The sequence below is a fragment of the Camellia sinensis genome, chromosome 14, assembly GCF_055761805.1.
Source record: "Camellia sinensis isolate YWXY chromosome 14, ASM5576180v1, whole genome shotgun sequence".
Taxonomy (NCBI): domain Eukaryota; kingdom Viridiplantae; phylum Streptophyta; class Magnoliopsida; order Ericales; family Theaceae; genus Camellia; species Camellia sinensis.
In genome coordinates this window covers 61,548,084-61,558,815 of record NC_138974.1, presented here as the reverse complement: position 1 = coordinate 61,558,815, position 10,732 = coordinate 61,548,084, and the positions used below count along the sequence as shown (strand labels likewise).

Below are 10,732 nucleotides of genomic sequence, written 5' to 3'. Positions count from 1 at the left end.
GGTACTTGTTCTGAAGTGCTGGTCTGTTCGACCATAGGTTCTGATAAAACAGGTACTTCCACAGGATGTGTTATCACATTATTCTCTGGATTAGGCATTTCTACCTCTCCTTCCATGCCTTCTTCCAAGCGTTCATTTTCTCCTTGTCTCCTACGTCTAACCATTTCAATTAGCGTGCCAAAAATATATGTTGGTTTTTTTGGCTTTTGAAGGTTATTGTTGTAATTTTGAGTGTGTCAGTAAGGATCAATCAGTCCTTACAGAATATTAATTGCCAACCAATTATCAGACGATTGTGTTTTAGTTCTTTCAGCCTTAATGAAAAGGACTTTTACTGGTGGCTTTGTTTAGGAGAATTAAGCAAACAATGATTAAATGAAGAATAATTGTAGTATTTCATTAAGTAAAATGAAGACTTACAAACATCCAAATCAGCCTTGTAGAGATTTACAGTAACAAACTACTTGAAACTACTCCTATGAACGAAGTGCAACGCAAGAATTTGAAGTACAGAAATGTAAAGAACAAGAAATGTAAAAACTGGAAGGAAAAACAAAGTAGATAAAATTGGTTTTTTGGATCTGAGTCTGGGGCTTCTTTCTGGGGCCTTTTCTGCTATTTATACTTCTCAATGACAACCGTCGAAATGCATTTCTAACCGTCGAATCATCCCTCCATGATCGCTGATCATGTTGTCTTACAGTTAACTCCACTATGCCTTATTTGCAATTAGGCTTCCCTCTTGATTTTGAATTTAAATATGAGTAACCGTTGAAGCCACGTCATTTTGCATCTCTTTGCTGATCTAGTGCTACGCAAATCCACAATAACCAATACTAACTGCCACGTGTGTGATTACGATTGAAGATTTGAATTGTCTTCCCGTATTGCACTCAACCTACGATGTGTCGAACTGTGATTGGCTTATGCAAAATATGTAGCCAACAATTATATATACAAATAACATAAAATCTTACTTTTTTTATTTTCACTTACAAATTGTAAAGACTACTATAACGACATCTCTCTTACATTATATAAGTTATTTGTTTTAATGGTATTAATGATTTTTTATTAAAAAAAGTTGTAAATAGAGTCAAATTTTAATAATTTAATAATGCAGCTAAAAAAAAAAAAAAAAATTGAAATTCATTTACAATTCGGGCAACTCGGGCAATTCGGGTTTAACTCGGGTCGGGCTTGGGTAGGCAACGTTGGGTTACAATTCGAGCTTGGGCGGGCCTGAGCATGTCTCAACACAACTTGGGCTGGGCTGGGCTTGGCTTTGACAACCTCCCAACCCAACCGAACCCGCCCGAGTTGCATCCCTAAGGACGACTACAAAGAGGGTATATATCATGGTAGTTTCGTAATTTTCTCAATTTTGGAGGGGCATTTAAGTCATTTCAGCCTCCATACTAGCTGCCTGCATAAGTTGAATTTTTTAAGCACCCCTGGAGCAACTTCGGAAAATAAGCTAAAAATAGCTTAACTTAATCTATAATCTGTTGAGTTAAGTTATACCAAACACAATATTTTAGCTTAAATTAAGCTAAAAGTTGAAACAAGCACCTTTTAAGCTGTGTCAAACAGGCACATATATCTTCTTTTTTTCTACTTTTTTAGCCAAAAAGTCAAAAAGTGCACTTATATAACACATCTCAAACAACCCTACACCCGAACAAGCCTTCTAAAACAGGGTGTATGCCCTGCGGTATATGACCCTAAGGTATGCGTTTGTTTAGTGTAATTTATTTGAATTGTTTTTATTTTTATTTTATTTTTTTTAATTTTGAAAATTTGTATCATATTATTTTGTGTAGTTTTTGTTTATAATTTATTAGGCAAAAAAAAGTTTACATAAATAAAATAAAAATAAAAAAACGATTATTTGGAAGTTGAAGAAGTGTTTTTTACTTATATTTTTTAATTATCAATTTATAACATACAATAATCTGAACCAAACAAGCCTAATGTCATTAGAAACAAATTCTTCAATGTATTATAAGTTGGCCAAACTTTGATAGCTATTTTTACTTTTAAACTATGTTTGGATTATTAATTTAATTAAAATTTTAAAAAGAAAAAAAAATAAATTATAAATACACTTCTTGAGATTTGATTAAAATACGAATCACCCCTTATAATTCTGGAAATTACATTTCACCTCCTGAGGTTTCTAATTTTATAACAAATTGTCCCTTTATTAATAAATTATAAAGTCAATTAACAGTTTTTATTGATCTTAGAAATATGTTTCAATTAATAATTTAGGTAATTTTATTATTGCATATTAGAGCAATTATGAATTTTATTTTTTTAGTTAATTTTGTTAAATAAAAAATTCTAACAAGAGGCATGTGTAATTTTTAAAATTACAGAAGATAATCTATACTTTAAACAAATCTCAAAGGATGTATTTGTAATTTACCAAAAAAAAAATGAGTGAAATGTAATTTATTTTAAACTATTGGAAATTATATCGTTTCAATTACTAAAGATGGGCCTGAAAGGGGCGTGTTGTTGCAGCAATAATAGTATGGACTGGGCCTAATAACAGGTCTTGTCCCATTGTGACGCACATGCATTTGTAAGCCCTCTTGCCATTGCCACATCCTAAATTGAAATCCAAACTGAACCAAAAAAAAACAAAAAAACAAAAAACAAAATTGTTTTTGTTTTCGGCCCAAAAAGTAGCTTTGCATTTGGTAATGTTGTCATTTTTTTCAATAGAAATAATAAGATAACAATTTTCTATTTTTCGTTTAAAAAACCATGAAATATATTACTCCTATGTATACAAAAATATTTTTAAAACAAAATTAAGAAAATATGTTTGGCGAGTTATCAGATTTTGAGAAATTATCATATACGGGTTAAGAAGATTAGGTGATTGTGTGCCCATCCAATAACATATTATCATTAATTAGACAAATTGTCAATATAGAATTTATATAATACAAGATAATTACTCGTTGAAAGCGGAGTGGCCAACAGAGTTAAAAATTTCCCCCCCTCTCTTCCAACTGCAGTTGATTATTGGTGGTCTAATTGGATTTTACTGGATGACTAATTTATTTATATATATATATATATATATTTTATGGTTTTTGTAAGGGATGTATTATTCCCATGGTTAAAGCAAAGGGTTATCAAGTTTAAATATAAATTTAAAAAAAATTGAGGGCCGCATGGAGTTCATCACGAGTCTCGTTTCGATAATTCGAAAGGTTCATTTTGTAAGATTCTTAGTATATATTAGGTCATAATTATAACATTTTTATTTTATCACGTTTATTTCTAAAAAAAATGGATAATAATTATATTTTTAAAAATAAATCATATATTTTTTTTTTTTTTTTGTAGAAACACTATATAGTGAAAATGTTATAATTATTATATTGATCTAATCATTTTCATGAATGATATATACAAAGAAACTTGTGTAATAAACGATTTAGATTATTGGAATGGATCCTATGATGAGTTTTACAAATTTCTCAAAATCTCTAAAACTTCACCCACCAAGTTTGATAAAAATAAAAAATACAATTATTTGGTAAAATTGAATTGGTACATACAAGTAATCTTGTACGACACGTTTAGTTTCTTTTCTAAGGACTCAAGTTCTTAGGCAACAAGCAATTCACACCTTGGACTAAGATTGGAATCCATCACAATTTGCCACACCTATAGTTGGGGTATGTAACCTTTAATCTTGGGATTCCCTAACAAGAAGGGCTAGATTTGATCATCATTTATATGACATAGGTTGGACAACAATTTGAGGGCAAACACGTTTTATTGTACCTAATATGCCTTTTATCTATAGACAAAGAGCAGTACATGTCAATAGCACATGGAGTCATTATAAATTATTATTATTATTATGCCCCATATAATGTGGCAATCAAACTCATTATTGATGTTTAGTTTTGGCCCCCACGGTCTACAAGCCCTCTCTATCTATTGCATATAATTGCATTAAAACAACCTTTAGCTACGGGCATTTGACTTTAGAGTCGCCCCTCCCACACATGCTATTTCATGTGCTCCTCTTTTTCATAATTAACAGGATCATGTGATGGGATTGGGTGCTGCTGCCACACCATCCATCAAGATTATTAGACTGTTTATGTGAAGCAGATGATTTATAAAAAAAATCAAGTTATCAAATATTGTTAACTTTATAGTCAGATCATAATGATTTTTAAAAGTTTAGGAAGTCTATTATCACAGTCAATTTGTTGTTTAATTTGTTTAGAAGATATATAATTCAATCATATGATTGTTGATATCTGATCAATTTAATTTTTTACATAAATAATATATTCGGTATGTTTAACAAGATGAACGGTTCAAACTAGGTCCAAAATGAATATATAGTCCAAAGAAAATGAATGAGGCACTCGTCTCAAAATAACATTTGTCACATAATTTCAGAAATGCTAGTCATTGTATGATATCTCAATAATAACTTATCCCTAATTCTATCCACAAATCAAATGTAGCCTAAGTGGAAATAATCTGAGAAATAAAAAAAATTAAATATACTATACGAGTCTACTTTGCAAATTCAGTTTTGGGCATAAGTAAACCAACAGACCCGGCCAACCCATTTTCTATAACCAGATAGTTGACCAATGTTCTCTTGTATTTTTCAGCCCTGGCGTTTCAAAGTGATTGGATTCGGAATCTAGAACCCTAAAAATTAAGTAATGAGCAACCATCAAAGAATCAAACTGAGTTCACCAGTGCCAAAATTTTAAAATACCTATATACATATTTCACAATCATATAATCCAATTCTGAAATTCACAATGCCTTGAGACAGCACCTGACAGTGGCACCCCTCCAAATAGTGCAATTGCGTAGCCACATGCACATGCGCAATCGCAATCACAATCACAATCACAATCATAATCATAATCATAATCATAATCACAATCACAATCAATATGGTATCAAATTTAGATCTATAGCCAAATCATTTTAAGTGTGCTGAATTTAGAGCCGACCAAACCATTTTCTGATCGGACTTGGATTCTCTACAATGCCCTAGCTTGCAAAGATCTTGATACGTAAAAGCAAGTTGTGGTTAAAAGCATTGCAATATTATTGCAAGCTATGGTATTCCAGAGAATCCAATGTGATCCATTCAGACAAGCTGAGCTCCGAAACTAATATACTAATCCAATTTCAGGTCTGAAATGGCAGTGCTTGATCCAACATAACTAGCAGACACATAGGAAAAACTTGTGACACCCTGACCGTATTGTCACTTGTAATGCCCCCCCAACTATATGAGTACAAAAAAGGTCATATATTTGGAATTTTTCAAGCAAGGTTGATTAGACCAAATAAATTGACAGCTAGTCCAAAGAAATTGACACTTGAAGACTGAAAGATGGGAGAGGAAAGGAGAGGTGTCCCATAGTTTCTCACCTCCCTTGTGACAAAAAAACAGGAGGGTCTCTTGGGCCCCTCGGAGACCCACTAGAGGAACAAAAAAGAAGAGCTAAATACAAAACACCCTTAGATTACTCAAAAACTTGTAGGCCCATCAAACCACAATCTCCTTTCTTTTGCTTTTTCTCCCCTTTTCTGTATTTTATTGATTTTCCTTAGTAATCTGAAATGCGTCACCCAAACGGCACACATACGAGGAAAAAACATAATTGATTTCCCACCAGTCACATCTTCATCAAGAATAAAACACATTCCAACCTAGAGAAAACAATGAACACAAAATAATATTTCACTTTTCTACGTTTTTCTGCACTCTGGTAAAAAAGGTTGATTTCAAAGCTAAAGTAGAAGATTTACATCTTCATTTCTGTCGAGAAAATCAAACATCTTACATCTACATATTGAAATGGCAGCACCTATATGATAGGAGGCTCTTTGTACAGAAACATTTAGTATCAGTAGATTAGGTTCGTAAGAGATCATCGGGACTTTTTACTTACTGCTGTTGTTGTTGCTGTTGTTGGGCCGCAGCAACATCGACAGAATTTCAGAGAATTGGGGACGCTTCAAAGGGCAATTGTTCCAGCACTTCATCATCAAAGTTCTGAGGATTTGTGGACAGTCCTTGGGGATTTCAGGCCTAAGCCCGCAAGCAGCTATCCCTACAGCTGCCTGTACGGGTGAATATGCAGAATAGGCTGCCTCACCAGTCACCATCTCCCAGATTACCATCCCAAAACTATAGACGTTACTCATCCATGATTCTGTAACACTTTCTGGGTCACCTGCAATAATCTGTTTACAACAAAAAATATGGCAAACACCATTACATAACTTCCATAACTCACTATACATACAATCAAAGAGAGATCAGCAAACTTAGATGATGGGAAGATTTCACAAGATTTATTCACTTGTGTTCTATTTAAACTTAAAAGCCATTTCAAGGTAGACAAACTACTAATTGACATGTCCAATTTACAAATTTTTCCAGCCGAAAAGATTAAAAAAGAAAAAAAAAAAAAAGAAAAAAGAACAAGGTTTTGAGTTCAGGAAATTCATTATTGAAATAATTTCTGATGTTTGACGGAGTTAACAGGCTACCTTGGTGGTTCGAAAAATTAAATTATATGTAAAGTTGATAATGCTTTTATCTATACATTCTTTTTTTTAAAAAAATAATAATAAAGCAGGCCTCCAGATATAATATTGTGGTCCCTTGTGTAGTTCTAAGACTTGCTTCATAAACACACACCCATGATATCAATTTCAAGAAGCCAATGAATGTTGAAAAGGATCATGCCTCCAAAAGCTCAACAAACAAGTCTAAAAACAGACTAGGTTATTTTGGGGGGAAAAGCCAGTGCTGAGTTTTGAAAGATCAGATAAGTGGATGGCATTGATTAGAGCAATTTCATGGAAGTAATTCTTCCAATAAGATACAGCCAGTATATTTGTTTTATGGAACATATACAAGTTCTTAAATGAAGGTAAACAACTATTTAAATGTAAAGCAAAACAATTATGAAGCCATGTTACGCATGCTCAAACAATGATGTTAGATAAGTGACATAAAGTTCTCCTTGAATAAGACTGGCCCTTAAAAGCCCCATTCACATACATTGAATCCAAGTAATGCACTTGAACGTATAGTTAAACTATAATATATCTCCTGTGAAAAGGAACTTTACTCTTGATAGACAATGATGAGTTAATAAACCACAATAGAGCAAGATATGATTCACAAACACTTTATAATGATGGTCTACAGTGGTATCATCACCAGAAAATACACATCATCAACATAGTAAAGTTCAGATTAAATCATCTATTGTTTCTACAACATTAAGTACCAAACCATTGGATTAAGTACCAAACCATTGTATTATCCAACTAATTATCCAATTATATCTCTCTCTCTTTTGTCACTAGCCAAAATTTTAGAATCGAACAATTGACACAAAGACACCAATGCCTTTCAAAATCCTTAACCACTTAAATAATAACCGAAAATTAGTCAAGGATGCCATTATTTGAAATCTAGAAAAGAATAAAACAAATGTAGCAAACCAGAACAGTTTGAAAACACCAAGTAGAAACAAAAACCATTCTTATGCAACCCAAAATTTAGCAGTTTCATTTCCCAACAGGTTCCACTCTTTGCCTTAAAACTTCAAATGAAATCTTGGAAAAAAAGATTAATCAAGTTGTTCAATGCATATCTGAGTATCCCATGGAGGATGAACAATTTCGTTTTGTTTTCATTGGATTTGAAGACACAAATCCCTACCTGGTTATCCACTTTTAGAAAAACTTGTTTAAAATGCTTTTGGAGACGCATACGAATCATTCCAATTGATGAAATTAAGCTCATTGCTTGGACTAACTAGTGTATCACCATTTGGATAGACTAAGTGTATTACATGAACATAATGGAATTACTTCTTTTTTTCATTTGAGTAAAATGATGTGGGGGAACAAACCTCAGGAGCCAGCCACCGGTAACCATCAGTTTCATACTCCATTGCATCCCCAACACTCTTACAAGCAGTGACTATACCCATGTCTCCCAAACAAGCATTCCCGTGACGATCCAACAAGATCCTCTGTGTGTTCAGATCTTTGTATGCAACACCATGGTCGTTCATGAACTTCATCCCTTCTGCCACATCCGCAGCAATCCTTATAATTTCCTTAGTCTGTAGTTTCTTGTTCTTCAGCATAATATCATGAACTGACCCACCTTCCATGTACTTAGTCACGACGCATAATCCATGAACTTCATCTACGCAAACACCATAAAACTGCAAAATATTCTTATGTCCACAAGTCATCAACTCCAGCAAATCTTTTCGGAGCTCAAATTCATACGAATTTCCCTTATCACACCCCTTGAGCTTCTCAATTCCGACCCTCTTGCCCTTATAAACTCCCTTGAATGTATTGTGTCCGATCTGATCAATAAACTCAAGACTATCAGAGTTGAGCAACCAATTCCCGATCTCGGCCCCACCCGATTGAACCGTCTGCCATTCATCAACAGAAACAACAAAAGATGAAGTAGGTAAAGGCATCTCAAGCTGAATCTTCACACTCGAATTCTCGATCCCATTCCTGTAATTGGGTTCGCTGCAATCCTCATCCATCTCTCCAAGCTCTCTCCCTCTAGTATTCTCTTCTTGACACCCACATAAACCAAATGCAAGCTTCATTGTTGTAGATTTTGGCTTCTTCAAAGACGATTTCAGAGCATTTTCGATCAGGGTTTTGAACAATTTCTCTTGCCCAGGTTGAACTAGAAGCAAAACAATTCCTAGCGTGAAACCCTTTTTCTCAAAAATCTGTATCTTCTTGCAACAAATCGAAGCGCTATCCAGGGCACCGGACATGGCTGCCCAAGAAATTGCAGAGTTACAAGCAAATGTAAGCTTAAAAACAGAGCCTTGAACTTCATCATCAGAAACCTCTTGAATCAAAATCGCCGGCTGATCATCCACGGAAGCTTGCTCTATCAATTTGATATGCATAAACACATCTTTCATATCAAATCCAGCCTGTGCATAGCTGTTGAGAACAATAACACCAGAAAACAATACAGCACAAAGTTAGATATACAAATCGAATCAACTAATCGAACCTATTTGGAAAATTAAAATCATTTGGAATCGGAATCTAATATCGTTATCACTGTGGTCCAGATTCTCGGTAAAACCGTTACTTTCTGAGCAACCAAACCGAGAGAGAAAGATCGAGTGTGTTGAAAGTGAGTTCGAACCTGAGTGGTAATGAATCGTAGTGTTTGCGGATGTTGGAGACGAGCTTCTCTGGAAGCTGACTACCGGGATAGAGTTGAGTCAAGTTCCTCACAACGCTGCCCCAGACGACTTTCCGGCAGCTCTCTATCCGAGACTGCGGCGGCGGAGGCGAGTCACGAGCCGAGTCGAGATTGAGTGAGTTCTTGAGCGAGGCGATGGCCTCGGAAACGTTGCGGCTCAGCCTCTGAAACCGCTTTTGCATCGCCGACGACTCCTTGACGGCGGCGATAGCGGCGGCGGTGGCGGAGGAAGAGGAGGAGGACGACGACGACGATGAGTTCTCCGGCAGGCCTTCCGATCGGTCTTGGGTTCGCATCAAGACTTGCTCGACCATGTCCTCGTCGGTGCTCGCGCGGCTCGACCAGCATTCCAGTGCTGCAGCCATGGCTCGAGAAGTGCGAGACGAATGTGGTTCAATCAGAGCCAATGTGGTTGTCCAACAGGGTTAGAGAGAGAGAGAGAGAGAGAGAGACAGGGAGTGAGAGTGGGTTACCATTTTTTTCTCTCTGACATGAAAGAGTTGTTTGTTTGTTTTGATTTGGGAGGTTGAGTGAGAGTGGAAATAAATGAGGAGAGGTGGGTGTGATCGAGGGTGGTGATGATGACCACGATGTGATGCTCCTGCAGTTAGATTGTGATGCTGATGATGGAGGAAAAATTATTGATCGCTCTGTGTAGTGGTGAATCACAAATTTTTATATTTTTAATTATTTAAAAATTATTTGATATGATTAATATAAATATATTTAGGTCACTTTATTTTTTTTAAAAAATTTATATATTTTTTTTATAAAAATTAAAAATATCATTCAAAACAATCCTTAAAATTATGATTTTATTATTTCCATCAATTAAAATATCAAAAATATTTGAGACCATTAAATGGAGCACCAATGAGCCGACTTCTCTCACAGTATGATGGGTGTCTCTCTTATTTTTATTTTTTTTTTATTTTCACCTCGTTAAAACTATTAATACTGTAGGTAGCGTTTAGTTGTGTTTTGTAAATGTGATTTGAGAGTATGAGTTGTATTTTGAGTTTGTGTGTTGTGAAATTATGATTTGAGTGTAGAAAATTTGTTTGGTAAAGAGTTTTGAAAATAGTTTTGGAAAAGAGGTTTGATTTGAGTGGAGAATTATTGATGTGACATTTGATATGTGATACAAAAATTTATAACTCATAACTAAACATACAACTCAAAATTATTTTAAAGCACATAAAAAATTTAAAAATTTTCAGAAAATATTTGTCCCGATTATGTAAATCAATTGCCAAAAAAAAAAAAAATCTGGAAATCAGCCGGACATCCGGGTGGACATCCGAGTAGTCTACTGGGTGGACAACCGGGTGGACAAAAAAGGCACCTATGCATCAGAGTTCTCTCTACAGAGTGTAGAAAATTGATTTAAAAACGAAACCAAACATCATGCTCCAACATAAAAAATTG

At 34.7% G+C, this 10,732-nt stretch overlaps 1 protein-coding gene across 1 annotated transcript; it reads right to left on the bottom strand.

Moving 5' to 3' along the window:
- Window positions 1–5,728: 5,728 nt before the first annotated feature.
- LOC114320641 (Protein kinase superfamily protein) lies at window positions 5,729–9,963 on the bottom strand. The gene is made up of 3 exons (XM_028267708.2): window positions 9,245–9,963; window positions 7,953–9,033; window positions 5,729–6,264 (listed from the first exon to the last, which is right to left on the bottom strand). Exons 1-3 carry the CDS (start codon window positions 9,667–9,669, stop codon window positions 5,962–5,964), a joined length of 1,809 nt encoding a protein of 602 aa, XP_028123509.2. The 5' UTR covers window positions 9,670–9,963; the 3' UTR covers window positions 5,729–5,961.
- Between the last annotated feature and the right edge of the window lie 769 nt (window positions 9,964–10,732).